At 34.7% G+C, this 18429-nt stretch overlaps 1 protein-coding gene across 2 annotated transcripts in view; it reads right to left on the bottom strand.

Annotated features, from left to right (window-relative positions):
• The window catches only part of SLC25A21 (solute carrier family 25 member 21), a 745362-nt gene that overhangs the window by 234068 nt on the left and 492865 nt on the right, over positions 1–18429 (bottom strand). For both annotated transcript variants that reach the window (XM_043989383.1, XM_043989381.1), the window contains exon 3: positions 5168–5251. In XM_043989383.1, coding sequence (XP_043845318.1) covers positions 5168–5251 — 84 coding nt within the window. The remainder of the gene's footprint in view (positions 1–5167; positions 5252–18429) is intronic.

Below are 18429 nucleotides of genomic sequence, written 5' to 3' on the forward strand. Positions count from 1 at the left end.
AAATTTTATATCTCTAACTGCTTACATGAATAAAGAGGAGAAAGAGATCAATGAATTGGGCATGCAACTTAAAAAGCTAGAAAAAGAACAAATTAAACCTCCCCAATTAAATGTTAAATTAGAAATCCCAAAAATCAGAGGAGAAATTAATAAAATTGAAAGCAAGAAAACTACAGAACTAATCAATAAAACTAAGAGCTGGTTCTATAAAAAAAATAAAATTGTTAAAACTTTGGTTAATTTGATTTAAAAAAAGAAAGAAGAAAACCTAATTATCAGTATCAAAAAAGAATGGGGTGATTTCACCACCAATGAAGTAGAAATTAAAGCAATAATTAGGAGCTATTTTGCCCAACTGTATGCCAATAAATTTGACAATCTAAATGAAATGGATTAATATTTACAAAAATACAAATTGCCCAAATTAGCTGAAGAGGAAATAAAATCCTTAAATAGGCCCATTTCAGAAAAAGAAATTGAATGTCATCAATGAACTCCCTAGGAAAAAACCTCCATGGCCAGATGGGTTTACAAGTGAATTCTACCAAACATTTAAAGAACAATTAATTCCAATACTATACAAACTATTTGGAAAAAAAATAGGTGAAGAAGGAGTTCTACCAAACTCCTTTGATGATGCAAATATGGTGTTGATACTTAAATCAGGCAGAGCCAAAACAGAAAGAAAATTACAGACCAATTTCCTTAATGAATATCAATGCAAAAATCTTAAATAAAATATTAGCAAGGAGATTACAGCAAGTGATCACCAGGATAATATACTATGACCAGGTGGGATTTATACCAGGAATGCAAGGCTCGTTCAACATTAGAAAAACTATTAATATAATCAACCACATCAATAACAAAACTAACCAAAATCATATGATTATCTCAATAGATGCAGAGAAAGCATTTGACAAAATATAACACTTATTCCTATTAAAAGCACTAAAGAGCACAGGAATAGGTGGAGCTTCCCTCAAAATAATAAGCAGTATCTAACTAAAACCATCAGAAAACATTATATGTAATGGGGATAAATTAGAGGCCTTCCCAATAAGATCAGGGGTGAAACAGGGATGTCCATTATCACCTCTATTATTTAATATTGTATTAGAAATGTTAGCTATAGGGGCAGCTAGGTGGTGCAGTGGATAGAGCACTGGCCCTGGAGTCAGGAGGACCTGAGTTCAAATCCGGCCTCAGACATTTAACACTTACTAGCTGTGTGACCCCAGGCAAGTCACTTAACCCCAATTGCCTCACACAAAGAAAAGAAATGTTAGCTATAGCAATGAGAAGAAAAAGGAATTAAAGGAATTAGACTATGCAAGGAGGAAATATAACTTTCACTCTGCAGATGATATGATGGTATACTTAGAGAATTCTAAAGATTCAACTAAAAAACTACTTGAAACAATTAACAACTTTAGCAAAGTTGCAGGATATAAAAATAAACCCACATAAATCATCAGCATTTCTATATATGACCAAGAAAGCTCAGCAGGAAGAGATAGAAAGAGAAATTTCATTTAAAGTAACAGGAGACGATATAAAATACTTGGGAGTCTACCTGCCAAGACAAACCCAGGAACTCTATGAACACAATTCCAAAATGCTTTCCACACAAATGAAATCAGATCTAAATAATTGGAAATATATAAATTGCTCATGGATAGGGTGAGCTAAAATAATAAAAATGACAATTCTACCTAAATTAATAAACCTATTCAGTGCCATACCTATCAGGCTACCAAAAATTGTTTTATAGAGCTAGAAAAAATAATAACAAAATTCATCTGAAAAAACAAAAAGTCAAGGATATCAAGGGAATTAATGAAAAAAATGCACAGGAAGTTGGGCTAGCAATACCAAATTTGAAGCTATATTATAAAGTGGCAGTCATCAAAACTATGTGGTACTGGCTATGAAATAGAGTGGTAGATCAATGGAATAGGTTAGGCACAGGAGACACAGCTGTAAAAGTCTATAGTAATCTACTGTTTGATAAACCCAAAGAATCCAGCTTCTGGGATATGAACTCAGTATTTGACAAAAATTGCAGGGAAAACTAGAAGATAGTATGGCAGAAACTAGGCATAGACCAACATCTTATACCTTATACAAAAATAAGGTCAAAATCGGTTCAGGATTTAGACATAAAGGGTGATACCATAGATAAATTAGGAGAGAAAGGATGTTAAGGGTTAAAATTCTAGCTAAACTGTCTAAAATATCTAATGAGTGGTCGTCAATAAATTATAAGCTTTAGCAAGAGTTAGGCTTTTGGGTCAGCTAGATGGCTCAGTGGATAGAGTACCAGCCCTGGAGTCAGGAGTACCTGAGTTCAAATCCGGCCTCAGACACTTAACACTTACTAGCTGTGTGACCCTGGGCAAGTCACTTAACCCCAATTGCCTCACTAAAAAAAAAAAAAAGAAAAAGAAAAAAAAAAGAGTTAGGCTTTTAAGCATTTATTAAGGAGAATAAGAATTTGGTAAAGAGAGAGAAAAAGGCCTCGATTCCTATCTATTAAAGGGAGAGCACATTTCTAGCTCTGCTCTCCACCAGAGTCCAGAGGAAAGAGAGCGAGACAGAGCGCTAGTCCCTTCCTTCTTCCTCCCACTACCCAACGTCACTTCCTGATGCCAAAGAAAAGACTCCTGGTCTTGCCCTCAAAGACCTTTGCTTCATGGGCGGAACTCTTCTACAGTAAGTCTCCAGCAGGTGGCGTCATTCCAATCATTACAAGGATTAGTTTACCTCTCAGATCTATGGAGAGGAAAACAATTTATGGCCAAACAACAGATAGAGGATATCATGTAGCGTAAAATGGAAGACTCTGATTATATTAAATTAGAAAGTTTTGTACAAACAGAAGCAATGCAGCCAAAATTAGAAGGGAGGCAGAAAACTGAGAAACAATTTTTACAACCAGCATTTCTGATAAAGGCCTCATTTATAAAATATATTGGGAACTAAATCAAATTTATAAGAATCCAAGTCATTCCCCAATTGAGAAATGGTCAAAGGATATGAAAAGGCAGTTTTCTGATAAAGAAATGAAAAAATGTTCTAAACCACTATTGATCAGAGAAATGCAACAAATTTGAGGTACCACCTCACACCTATCAGATTGGCTAATATGACAAAAAAGGAAAATAATAAATGTTGGAGAAGCTGTGGAAAAATTGGAACACTAATGCAGTGTTGGTGGAGCTGTGAAGTGATTCTACCATTCTGGAGAGCAATTTGGAACTATGTCCAAAGGGCCATGGGACTGCTCATACCCTTTGACCCAGTGGTATCACTGCTAGGTCTGTATCCCAAAGAGACCATAAAAAAGGGAAAAGGACCCACATGTATACAAATATTTATAGCAGCTCTCTTTGTGGTGGCAAAGAACTGGACATCGAGAGAATACCCATCAATAGGGGAATGGCTAAACAAACTGTGGTTTATGAATGTAATGGAATACTATTGTGCTGTAAGAAACAATGAGCATGAGGAGTTCAGAGAAACCTGGAAAGACTTATATGAACTGATGCTGACTGGGAGGAGCAGAACCAGGAGAACATTGTACAGAGTAACAGCAACATTGTGTGATGAACAATGGGCATAGACTTGGTTCTTCTCAGCAGTGCAACAATCCAAAACAGTTACAAAGAACTCATGATAGAAAATATGCTCAACATCCAGAAAAAATAACTGTGGATTATGAATGCAGCCTGAATCATACTGTTTCTACTTTGGGACTGTTATTTTTTTGTTTATTTGGGGTTTTTCCTTTGTGCTCTGATTCTTCTTTCACAAGATGACTAATGTAGAAATATGTTTGATGTGACTGTACATATACAACCTATATCAGACTTACTTGCTGTGTGACCCTGGGCAAGTCACTTAACCCAAATTGCCTGCCAAAAAAAATAGATTTTAAAAAAATCCCCATGTTAAATGGGAAATAGTAAAATAAATGCCTCTGGCATGATACCTAAGTCATTCCTAGATAGTAAGTTAAGTGAAAAATTAATTAGGTCAGCAAGACACCATACGCACTAGTGAATCAACTACTGAGATGTATAGATGCCAATGCACAGAAGCATATTCCAACATCTTTTCCACGTCTTATTGAATTTAGTTAACACAATATCTATGCCCTTTCATATCCCTTTTTCTTGTTAGTATTTACAGGAGTCTGATTTCTTCCCCATAGACTTAAGAATCTGCTAACATTCTACTGGGTTTTTTATTATTATTACTGATTTCAAGCCATTCTATTAAAGCCAAATGAACATTATAACTGAAAGCAAACTCAAAAGTCATTTAATCCAACCCCTTCATTTTACACATGAGGAAAATAAAGCCCTTAAATCTCAAGTTCATGTGTCTTATCCAAGATCACATGTCTAGACAATGTCTAAACCAGAAATTTGTGTCCTGATTCCCAGTGAGGGGTAATTTCCATTGTACCAAGATGTCCCTATGAAAAGAGCTTCTGAAAACATATCTAAAATATTTTGGAAGTCTTCACTGAGTAAAAACTTGGACTGAGGAAATTTGGGAAATAATAATAACAATAAGCAACTAACATTTATATAGAATATGCTTTGTACCAGGCACTTTACAACTATTATCACATTTGATCCTCACAACAAACCTAGGAGGTCAGTGTTATCATTATACTCCTTTTTAATATGAGGAAACTAAGGTAAACTGGTGGACTTTTCCAGGATCATACAGGTATTAAGTATGTGAGGCTGGATTTGAACTCAGATCTTCCTGACTCCAGGCTTAGTCTTCTGTCTCTTAGATACCCCAAAGGAGGAACAGAGACAAAAAAAAAACAAAAAACAAAAAACATTTAGCATATCTGATTCTGGTGTATTCATTCATGTCATTCTTGTTATGGGAATGGTATATCTGGATCCTCCATGTGACCCTGTGAATGTCACTTAATCCTATTTGCCTCAGTTTCCTCATTTGTAAAATGAGCTGCCACTCCAATATCTTTTCCAAGAAAATCCCAAATAGGGTCATAAAGAGTTGGACACAAGTAAATAATGATTGAACAGCATGCTCATATGTATACACATACACAAACACACATTTATTTATTTCAAAGTCATTATTTATATTTATTCTCTATATAGAGAAATATACCTACCTTTCTGTATGGTAAATTTTGAGAAAGCTATCTCCCAAGCTCTTATAATTATTTGGATCAGCTGACCCTCTCTGAATCTGGAACCTAGAAAGCAAAAAAGGGCATAAATTTAGAAAGTTCAATGTTATATTAAATGGCCTTTTATAATTTCAGAGTGCCAAGGATTTCAGTTTTAAAAATAATTAGATTACCATTATTTTGCTTTTTGCTACAATTATATTTCTTTCTGTTTCCAATCTCTTTCCTTATTATCCTATCCTTTTAAATTATATTAGGCTGAGACAGTATCAATTAAAGAAATAATATTGTTTAACTGTTTTTACAATAAATTAAATAAATATTTATTTAGTGCCTACTGTGCCAGGCATTGTGCTAGGTGCTAGAGGAATAAATAAGAAAAAGAAAGATCATCCCTGACCTCTTGGAGCTTACAATATAATGGGTGATAACAAAATTCATATGGAAGAACAAAAAGTCAAGAATATCAAGAGAATTAATGAAAAAAAAATGCAAAGAAAGGTGGCCTAGCTGTACCAGATTTAAAAATATATTATAAAGCAGCAATTAACCAAACATTTTGGTACTGGCTAAGAAATAGAGAGGAGGATCAGTGGAAAATTTAGGCACATGAAACACAGCAGAAAATGAATATAGCAATCTCCTGTTTGATAAACCCAAAGACTATAGCCTCCAGGATAAGAATTCACTATTTGACAGGAACTGCTGGTAAAAATGGAAAATAGCATGGCAGAAATTAGGCATAGAACATCTTACACAATACATCAAAATAAAGTCAAAATGGGTACAAAATCTAGACATAAAGGATGATGCCATAGTTAAATTAGAAAAGGAAGGAATAGTTTACTTGTTGGAACTGTGGAGAGGGGAAGAATTGATGACTAAAGATGAGATAGAGAACATTATTAAATGCAAAGGGGATAATTTTGACTACATTGAGTTAAAATGATTTTCTACAAACAAAACCAATGCAAACAAGATTAGAAGGAAAGCAAAAAGCTGGGAAATGATCTTTACAGATAGTTTTTCAGATAATGGCCTCTTATCTAAAATATATAGAGAACTAAAAAAAATATATAAGAATACAAGTCATTCCCCAATTGAGAAATGGTCAAAGGAGATGAACAGGCAGTTTTCAGATGATGAAATTAAATTTATCTACAGCCATGAGAAAAAAAAATGTTCTCAATCACTACTGATAAGAGAAATGCAAATTAAAACTAGTCTCAGGTACTACCTCACACCTATCCAACTGGCTAATATGACAAAAAAGGAGAATAATAAATGTTGGAGATGTGGGAAAACTGGAACACTAATAGACTTTTGTTGGAGTTATAAACTGATCCAACCATTCTGGAAAGTTTGGAACCATTGCAAAAGGGTTTAACATTGTGCATACCCTTTGACCCAGCAATACCACTTCTAGGTCTCTATCCCAAAGAGATCATGGAAGAGGGAAAAGGAATCACATGTACAAAAATATTGATAGCTCCTCTTTTTGCGGTAGCAAAGAATAGGAAATTGAGGGATCCCCATCAATTGGGGAATCACTGAACAGGTTGTGGTATATGAATGTAATGGGATACTATTGTGCTGTAAGAAATGATAAGCAGTTGGATTTAAGAAAAACCTGGAAAGACTATCATGAATTGATACTGAGTGAAATGAGCAGAACCAAGAGAACACTGTACACAGTATCAACAATATTTTGTGATGATAAACTGTGATGGACTTGGCTCTTCTCACCAATGCAATGATCTAAGACAATGCCAAAAGACTTTATGGTGGAAAATGATCTCCATATTCAGAAAAATAACTATGGAGTCTGAATGCAGAATGAAGCATACTCTTTTCACTTCTGTTGTTGCTTTTTTGTTATTGTTCTTGTTTATTTTTCTTGTGGTTTTTACTTTTTATTATGAGTAATGTGGAAATATGTTAAACATGATTATAATAATTATAACCTATATTAAATTGCTTACTAGCTTTGGGAGAGGAGAGGAAAGGGAGGGTGGGAGAAAATTTGGAACTCAATATATTTACATGTAATTGAAAAAAATTAAAATAAACAAATACATTTTTTAAAAAACCAACAATTGAACAGGAGAAGACAACACAGAAAAGGAAGCTGATAAGGGGAGGTTGTACTAGGCATGGGTGCAGCAGCAGATGCAAATTAGAGTTAGCTGCTAAGTCTAAATCCTGCCCTCTGTAGAGGAAAGCTTTGGAAAGAGCTTAGTGCTCCAATCTCCAGCTTTCCAATCATAGGGGAGAAGCAACTGAGGGAGATAGGAAGGAGTTAAATTCACATCATGCTAGTGAGATATAGAGCAGGATAGATTATTTCCAGAGGTGTTAGATCTACTGTTTGGCCCAAGGTCAGAAATCAATAGCAAAGAGTGAAATCTATGCATTTGGGTTTGATACCAAGAAAATCTTAAAATTTGAGGTGGTAGGGTCAAACTCATTGAAGGGCTTCCAGGAGAGACTAGATGACTTCTAACTGGACAAGCTATAATGGAGATTTCTTTGAATTGAAATCTGTTCTAACTCTAAAATTCTGGGATTTTGCAATTTTGAGGAAAACCTTCAACAGAATTCTTAGTGGCATTAAAGAAATGCATTAGAAGAGCCACTAAACTAACTCCATTGAACTTTCTGCTTAGACCTCAGCTTTTTTGCATGTTCAGCAGGGTGTATGTAAAATACTCTGGCCCCAGGTCTCCTTGAGGATGATGGGTTTAGTTGCTTTCTGCCAGGTTGAGCACTTCCTGGACTAGCTTGCTTTCAAGTGAACAGAATATGTGCTCTCAGGGATATAACATAACAAATACTTTAAAAAAAATTTTTTTTGTGTGTTTTGTTTGCAGAGCAATGAGGCTTAAGGGACTTGCCCAGGGTCACATAGCTAGTAAGTGTCAAGTGTCTGATGTCGGATTTGAACTCAGGTCCTCCTGAATCCAGGGCCAGTGCTTTATCGACTTCACCAAATAGCTGCCCCCAACAAATGATTTTCTCAAAATACTTTGGAGACTGTAGAAGCCTTCTAGTTTGTTATTGATTACTTGGGTCTGTGCTACTGAGTGAAGAGATTCTTCAGCAGGATGTTGCTACATTCTTCTACTTCTCTTCCTCAAAAGAACACATCTGTTCATATTAACTCCACAGTTTTGCTGCTCCTTACATGCTCCAGGAAGCAGTTTAGGATGATGGCACTTTCTTCAGAACACTTCAGACATAAAATCTCACACTTTTTAAATATATTTATTGCCATCCAGGGCCCAATAAAAGATGAGTGATCAGTATAGCATTGTCCAAACTGATCCCAAAGCATTCCTAGTCAATCCCTTAGCTGGTTCTATGGAGATTGTAGATTGTTTAGTTTCCAGGGGAAGGTAGAATCCCCTCCTGGAAAAGAAAGGAAAAGCTTTTTGACTATTGAGGGATTACAATTGATCTGACCTATCACCACAAGCTATTGCCTTATATTCCTTCTTCTTTGGGGGGATAAAGTTCTTGAAAAATCATTTTTAATCTATTCTTCCACTTCCTTTCCTCTCATCTCCTTTTAAACTCTCTATCATCATTTAACTTCATAAATCAACTGAAACTACTCTCTTCAAAGTTACCAATGATCTCTTTAAAGATAATATTTATTTATTTTAAGTATTTTTTTTCATTTTGAGCTTCAAATTCACTTCCTCCTTTCTACACCTCCTCCAATCACTGAGAAGGCAATCAATATTACATCAGTTATACATGTGAAATCTTGCAAAATATTTCTATATTAGACATATGACTAAAAGAAAAGAAAAGAATGAGAAAATTATACTTCGATTTGCACTAAGAGTTCATCATATCTCTCTCTGGAGGTGGAGAGCATTTTTTTCATTATGAGTCTTGGATCTCTGTACTGATCAGAGTAGCCAAGTCTTTCACACTTGGTCATCATAACAACATTGCTGTTACTCTGTATGATAATATCCCAGTTCTTCTCACTTCACTTTGCAACAGTTCATATAGGTCTCACCATATTTTTTTTTTCTGAAACCATCCCCATCATCATTTCTCACAGTACAGTAGTATTCCATCAGTGTTATATACTACACCTTGTTCAGCCATTCCCCACTTGATGAGTAGACACAAACACACATACACAAACACACACACACACACACACACACACATATACTTTTCCTTCTTTAATCTCTTTAGGGTAAAGACCTAGTGCTAGGTCAAAGAGTAAGCATAGTTTTATAGTCCTTTGAGCATAGTTCTAAATTGTTCTCCAGAATGGCTGGATCAGTTCAAACTACCATCAATAGTACATTTGTCATTTCTGCTAAATGTGAGTTGGTATCTCAGAGTTATTTTAATTTGCATTTCTCTAATCAAGAGTGATTTAGAGAATTTTTTACCCCAGTGGATACAGATAATTTTGATTTCTTCTTCCAAAAACTACCTGTTTATATGCTTTGACTATTTATCAATTGGGGTATGGCTTTTATTTTTATAAACTTGACTCAGTCCATTATATATTTGAGAAATGATACCTTCATCAAAGAAACATAATTTTTTTATTACTTCATTGTCTATGGTGCCTGTTTAACAAAGTGTGGTTTACCTGATTATCTCTTTAAATTAGGTCTGTCTTTACATTGGCTTTGTCAGAGATCATGATTGCCACCCCTGCTTTTTTTATTTTACTTGAAGTTTGATAGATTCTGCCACAGTCCTTTATTTTTTAACTCTGTGTGTCTCTTTGTTTCACGTGTGTGTCTTCAAAAGAACATATCGTTAGATTCTGATTTCTAATCCATTCTATTATCAGCTTCCATTTAATGGGTGAGTAAATTCTGCCCCTTGCTATGACCCTGACTGGTACCTGTTTGCAAACCTCTTGTAAAACCCCAGGTGTTTTGCTTCTGAAACACTACTTGGCTCTTTCCCCTGCTTTTTCTACTGCTGTGGTTCAGAAGTGGGTTGACAGGGTGGTGATCTGTCCCAGTGTCCTGCTATGTTATGGATACAGTTTCTGTTTTGAACTGCCTTGCTTCTCTGGGTTGGGCATGGACAGCCAAAGTGCTAGATCAAATTCAAATTGCCTGAGTGCTGATCTGACCCTGTTCCCTGCTACCATGAAAAGATGAGCTACCTTGCCTGGGCATTCGTCTGGCTCTGTCTCCTGGGGCAGAGCTCCTGGGTCCTAAACTACATGCCTTATCTTCTGCTGCTGGTTTGAACTGTTTATACATTTTTATTTCTTCAGGATATGGACATCTTTTTTGTATAGTACGAGACAGAATAGAACTTATAGCTATTTTTCTTTGGCTTTCTTTAGAATTTTTTCTTCTGATACACTGCTTTACAGGGGCATGTTTGGAGTATTGTGGGTTTATCTGATCCTAACATGCCACCATATTTTTTTTTGTTTATCATGTTATCTTTCTATGGCATTCACTGTACTCAAACTGCCAACACAATTACCCTACCTAACCTCTTACTTCCAGGAAATAATTCCTATCCCATAATACAAAACACATAAATACTGTAAATATTCACATATGTGGTATGATTTTATAGGTACTAACATTTATCTGGCCATTGTGTAATTTGAGAACTAAATTCCTAGACAGCAGAAATGGGTTTTGCTCCATTTGACTTACATAGGGTCTAGCACAGGGCTGCACACACACAAACACTAGTTAGGAACTATGTGTTTTCATCATGGAGGGGATTTCAAGTAAATTTTTGTAGTACATAAAATTACTATACTTAGGACTTCTATATGCCATTGCACAAAGGGAGGCTGTAGGTTATCATTATCAGTAACACAAAAGAATGGGTGACCGTGATAAGTAATTCAGTGAAAACTCTGAAACCTTTTATACTATAACTCAAAGAATAAGAGGGCCTAGAAACATAATTATTTCTTCTATTGTGCATGTTATGTAGTATATATCCACTCTCTACAAAGCTAGATAATGATCAGACATTTTAGGAGGATAGGGGCCAGATCTTTGATTTCACTGGTATGAGGGAATTTCTTCAGAATTTATAGTTTGAGTTTACTAGAGCACTGGGATATTAAATGACTTGCCCAGGGTCACATAGACAGCATATATCAGAGGCTATACTTGTACCTAGATCTTCCTTACTCTGAGTATGACTCAGTATCCAATTTATCATATTGAACCTATAGTACCATAACTTACTCTGGTGACGATTGTAACTTCTTCTAAGGAATCTGTTTCAAATGGCTAAAATTACTTGATCCAATCATCTTAAAAAGCCATTTCCTTCTTCACTACAATCATTAATCACTTAATAAAGGTTTTTGTTTATTCTCTTTGGAACATTATCTGTTTCTTTAACCTATATATTTTTAAATTTTTGGTCTGATAATTCTCTTTAAGCTTGGAAAAATAATTTCCCATTTATATTATAAAATTCTTTGGGAAATAGTAGAAGCAAGCCATATCACATTTGATTGTATTTAGAAGGAAAGGTTGCACTGTCAATTGTCCTAATGAATGAAGCTTAGGAATGTCTGGAAACTATACATGGGTAGCTTTTTTTTTATTAGAAAGAAAGTTCTGTTCACTCTGACTCCTCATCATCCCATTTGGGATTTTCTTGACAAAGAAACTGGAATAGTTTGTCATTTCCTTCTCCAACTCATTTTACTTTTAGGCAAATAGGGTTAAATGACTTGCCCAGGGTCACACAGCTAGTAAGTATCTGAGCCCAGATTTGAACTCAGGAAGATGAGTCTTCCTGACTCTAGGCCTGGCACTCTATCCACTGTGCCACCTGCCTACCCCCAAATTAGAAAGAGAACATGATACTAAACTGACAAAATAAAGAATCCTATTCAATAGGCTAATGCTCAGGTAAGGCATAATATTTGGTCAGAACAGAGCCCTGAGGAAAGACTCTTTTGAGAAGCATGAGATTCCATACCAATATTGCACACAACTAAAGGAAAATTAGTATTACATGATAAGGTACTGCATACATCTTTTAAATAATGGAGATGACAGGAGGGAGGCAAATATACACAATTCACTCTACGTAATTATTAAGATGTTGTTGGTTTTGGGTTTTTTTTTTTTGTAAATTGCAAAGGCAGTAAGAGACTTCTTAAAGTTCTCAACTGAATATTAAAGTACATTTTCATTCCAAAGATTATTTTCATGGAAGGGATATTCCTCACCAACAGTATAAAGAGCTATGATCTAGTAATTCAGGTTAATTAGTAAAATGTTTTTTGACATGTCATTCTGTGATTGATTCAGCAGACTGAAAAGCCTGTGTCAAACTTTTAGTTTGTCTGAGTTTAAGTTGTTTCTAAAATGTAGAAGAAATGAATATCTTTAGGGATTTAAAAGTCTTAGTCAACATCTCCAACATACTGTTCCTTGTCCACAATTGTGATTTTATCTATTTAGAAAACTCCCAATATAGATACTCTCTCCACCCACAGAGTTCAGCAACTCATCTGTAATTCAATCTAAGAAAGTTTTCTAGCACACTGAGAGCTAAAGTTTTTTGTTCATAGTCACAAGGTGATTCTATATCAGAGACAGGACGTGAATCCAGGTACTTTTTATTTCTTTGTAGTATATCGTGTTATACATAGTACCTCGATTTTCAAATCTCTTTCACATTTACCACCTAATTTTGTCATTAAACAATCCAAGGGCAGAAACAGCCAGACACAAAAATTGCTAAGGAGACAAAAGATATCCTTAGCAAGAAAACTCTCATTTTTTTCACACAGGACTTCCCATAACACATCACTTTACATGTCCTCTTCATCTCTCCCCTTTAAAACTTCTTTCAGGAACGTATCCAATATCATTCACTACTAAATCAGTTATATTTGTATTTCAGATCTCATTTCTAACTATAGAGGCACCACTCACTGAGTGATACAACACTGAATCTGGATTCAAGAAGACCTGGGTTAAAATTTTGCCTCATTACTTAACCTCAATAAGCCCTGGTTTCCTTATGCAACTAATAATATCACCTATCTCAAAGGGTATCTAGGAGGATCATGAGATAATGAATGTCAAGTATTTTATGAACTCTAAAGTACTAAATAAATCTGAGCTATTATTATTATTATTATTGTAGCATGAAAGTCTTTGTTCCCTATTAAAGGAATGCTAGGCATCAACAAGCAAATGGTAAGATGTTTTGTTATTTTTTTTTTCAGTAGTGAGGCCCCTTTCTGGAGCCCTTGAAATTATGTAATAGAGGGGGGTTGTCTTTTGTACTTACTCATAAAACCAAGCCTTCTTATGAAGTACATGACAGCAGGTTACCCAAACCAAAACCATTAGCTACTTCATAATTGGTACTAGAAGAGGCCAGGATGATTTTGGAAGCTAAGACAAGCTAAGTATATAAGAGCAATAAGTTATATTTTCTAGGATACAATTGATTTGTATTGTAATATTATAAGATAAGTCATTACTCTTTTGTGGATTTCTCTTAAATAAAATGGCATGTGGGGGATGGGTGAGAAATATGAGGGACATGGTAACAAAGAGCAAATGTTTCTGTTGCCAGATATAATCTGCAGTAATGCTTTTTCTCTATCTCCTATAGTACAAAATTTATTGTTTTGTGTAGATGGATGTTAATTTATATTGCATGCTAATAAAATGTGATAATATGCTAATAAAAATACCCACCACACAACTGTTTACCAATATAGTGCTATATGGGAGGAAAAAAAATACCTCTTAGTAATAGCTATAGGAATGCCATATAACCACTTAATAAGGTAAAGACATAACAAGCCCTGTAATGAATCAGCAGTTTATAACCTTTATGCTAAACACAAAGAGATAATTGGAGAAAGATCAAATAAAGATTTTGATTCATCTTAATGAGCATTCTTTAAGAAAATAAGATGCTGCTACTCCCTAAGTAGCAACTTTATTGGTTGGCTGATCATGGCAAACATAAAAGTAAATATGCAAAAACATGTTTGAAGTTATGTAATGTAAATGTATGTCTGTCCTACCAACTTTGAGGACAGATCCCAAAAAGAACCTCTTTAGAAAAGTACCAGATTGTGTCTCCTCTCTTCCCCACAAAGACTGGATTTGTCAGTGTGAGAAAATAAGTAATAAATATAACGAATTAAAGGTGATTGACTGCATCTAGTGTGACTGAGGCTGTGTCTGCCAGAGGTATAAAAAGAACAACAATGTATGGGGAAAAGGTAAGTAGAACAAGTTGACCATTCATAACACCAGCTCACTTTGGAAGGGATGGCTCTTTTAGTTTAATTGTCAAGAGCTATGGAAAATATATTCTCCTAATACTTTGGCATTCAATTAAGTAAATAGTTATTAAACTCCAATATGTGAGATAATATGCTAGGTGCAGTCAAAATATACTACATATCAATTTCTGATTCTCAAATAGAATTTATCTTTAATTTTTAGTCATATGCTAAATACATTTAGCAAGTTTTCACATTTTGTATGTTCATTTAGACACTATTAAAGCTTAGGGATCAGTGTCAACATATCATTCAGTTCCATTGAAGCAAACAGCCTGGTATACATGATTGATCCAGGTTAAATTACACCCTGGTTCTTGATGGTAGGATTCATAATCCATCCCAGTCACAAAGATGGAATAGAGTCATTTCTTGATAATAACACTTAGCAATCCCTGTCTTTGAGCAAACATTTTTCAATTCTGTTTTACTTAAATGTCTACTCCTTTTTATACATAGGCTCAGAAAGGATCATAAAACATTTTCTGTATTCCATGTATTCAGAGATTATCTAGTCCAACCAATCATTTCATAGACGAGGATACTGAGGCCCTGGAAGATTGTTATTTAACCAAGGTCACAAAAATAAAAAAACATTAGGAGTGGGATTTGAATCCAGATATTATAACTCCAGAGCCAAGTACTCTTTTCACTACACTACATTGCCCAGCTAAGTTTTGTTCACTATCATCATTGAAAACTCTACTTGCAACATACTGTGCCATTGGACACCGATTTGAAATAGTTATTTTTTCCCTAATAACTACTTCAATATTTCAAAAAAAAAACCACTATATAATGGTTGTGGCTCCTCTCTCCTCTATTAGAGATCATAATACCACCAATGTGGAATAATTGCCTTCAATGATTAGATACCGGTTAAGCAATACAGCTTTGTAATTGAGCCCATATTTGAAGGCATAGGGCTTCCCAAAACTTTGACATGAGTGCTAAGGACAGTAAATTTTTTATGTTAAAAGTGCTTAATAAATGCTTTGTTATCTTTATTTAGCTTGATTAGACACTGTTAACATTTTTGTGAACCAGAATAACCTTCATGAATAATTAGGCATCAAAGTTAAACTTTAATGAATGTTTACCTAATACAATAGTTGTGAAATAAAGAAAAATCAACCCTTCTGTAAAAATTGGAGTTTATTCTACCCATTTAAAGTTCTATACCTTTTTAATAAGATAAGTAAGACTAGCTGTGCCTTTCTTGGCACAAGATTTAAGATACTGACTTTTTTAAAAAGCCCTATAAATTTCCCTCTGCAATTTTGAAATGTGTACTAGTAAAACACCTTACACATTAAGGAAATATGTGACCTCAAGTGCTTAATCAGTCTAGATGTTATTATAGATAAGTTAACAACATTTTGGCATGGTAACAAAAGCAAGTGAAATCTTCTGTGCAATGTAATTTCTAAATGAGTTTTTGAGGACAGCCTAAAGAATATTATCTTTCTGAAACATAAGATCAGCCCAGATAGCTTGATTATGCTTTAAGTAATTTCCTGTGATCCTAGACATATCTAACTGAAGTTGCCTCTCACAAATGCTAGAAGATTTAAATACTGATATTGTAAGAATATACATTTTACAGGTCAGACTTTAACTTAAAAAACAAATGTCCAGTGAAGGAGTCATTTTTTCCTCAGTTAACAAATTTGCTAATATAAACATTTACTTAGGTGTCCTTTATTAGTGCAAAAAAATAGATTAAATTGAGGACGTCTTACAAAATTATAACACATATAGTGTCTCCAGCACTTAGATATCATGTAACACTTGATATTGTAAAATGCATCTTATTGGGGGCAGCTAGGTGGCGCAGTGGATTAAGCACTGGCCCTGGATTCAGGAGTACCTGAGTTCAAATCCGGCCTCAGACATCTGACACTTACTAGCTGTGTGACCCTGGGCAAGTCACATAACCCCCATTGCCCCGCAAAAAAACAAAAAAAAAATGCATCTTATTAAAGGAATTTTTTTTCTATCTGGTACTAGCTCCTCCAGGTGTATGTATTTCTGTGGAACAAAGGATTAATATATTGATAATATGGATCTAAAATTCATTTTACTAGCATAGCCTGAAAAATAACAAACTAGTGACAAGTGATCACAAGAAATAACAAGCCAGAATCAATTTTAATAAGCCACAAGAAATAAAGTATGTTTGTTGACATAACTATATAATTAACAAGGGTCATACAAATTCAAAGAAGCCCTGAAATAGGTTAATTTAGACAAAAACAAGAGCATGGTTTGAATCATTCTTTTGATCTTTCAATCATATCAAACATTTATAAAGTGTATCTTATAACTTAAATCTAATTTAAAATAAGGACATAGTGTGAGAAATTCTATTTGAATCATATAAATATATACATATATGCAAAGATAAATAAATATACACAATATATAAATATAACTTTGGATTTAATTAAATTGTCTTTTTCAATGTCTAGAAAATTGAGTTCACACTCAGATACATCTTCCTGCATTCTACTCTACATTCTATCTTCATAATAGTTTTGGATTCTGATGAATAATAAACATGAAACCAACTAAATGAGTGCCTAAACAAATTATGGCATATGAGTTAATGAAATGTTATTGTGCCTTAAACATCATGAAAGGGTCAGTTAAGACAAACCATTATTCATTTAGAGTCAAATGAACAGAACTACAAAAATATGTAGTAGCAGTAACATTGTAAAGAAAAATAATTTGAAAAGACTTAAGAACTCTGATCAACATCCTAAAGAACCATAACTCCATAGGACCAATGAATAAAGCATTCATGTTATCCACTTCATAACAGAGAAGTGATGGACCCAAGGTACAGAATGAAACATCTTTTTGTACATGGTAAATTTGTGTATTTCTTTCTACCTGCTTATTTGTTATGAGGGGGAAACCAGTGATATGGTTACCCCTCTCCCCTTGCCATGCCTGCTGCCCAAAAGAGGAAAGAAATAAGAGAATTAGTCAATAAACATTCATAAAGTCCCTACTATGTGATAAGATTGTGCTAAGTGATGGGGATACAAAGAAAGGTAAGACAGTCTTTGCTCTCCAAGAACTCACAGTGTAATGAGGGAGACATCATACAAACATCATACACAAACAAGGTATATACAATATAAATTAGAGATAATTAATAGAGGGAAGGCACTCAATTTATGGCAAAACATAAAGACTTCCTGTAGAAGGAAGAATTTTAGCTCAGACTTGAAGGAAGACAAGAAAGTCAGGAGGTAGAGATGAGGAAAGAAAACATTCCAGGCATGAGAAACAGCCTGTGGGACAGACTTTCCTTTTGCCCATATAGAACTGTTTTAGGATTCCATAAGGAAACCTAAGGAGGAAATGGAGATGCAGAATTGCCACTTAGGAGTTTATAGGTCAGGATGCAAATCCCACAACATAGCATATGCCTGACTCCTTCCATCTTTGGCTCTCAATGACACCTAGCTCCTTCCTGTTGACACAGCTTACCTGGCAACCCTTTACATTTTTTTTTTTTGCATTTTTACTGAAGCTTCTAGAGAAGTGAATTCTGGTAAGTGAATTGGAATCCTCCTTACTCTTCATTGTCTTGTATAAACTTTCCTTTTAACACTATCTCTCAGTAACTGCTCCTCATTTGAGATTCATTCAGTCTATTATTATCACAGTCAAGATTCACTAGGTCTACTATGCCAACTCCAAGACACTCTCCTTTCCTCAGAGAGTTCATCCCTTGGCTCACTGCCTTTCTCTCCTTACCTACTACAGTCTTCAAATTAGGGAACTTGAACATACATATTGATATTCTCTCAAACATCCTTACTCCCTAGTTCTTCAGCTTATTCATTTGCCACTCTCCTACCCCATCTTAGTTATGCATAAAGCAAGTCATGACATTGACTTTGCCATCACCATCAAGGGTACC

The sequence above is a fragment of the Dromiciops gliroides genome, chromosome 2, assembly GCF_019393635.1.
Source record: "Dromiciops gliroides isolate mDroGli1 chromosome 2, mDroGli1.pri, whole genome shotgun sequence".
NCBI lineage: Eukaryota > Metazoa > Chordata > Mammalia > Microbiotheria > Microbiotheriidae > Dromiciops > Dromiciops gliroides.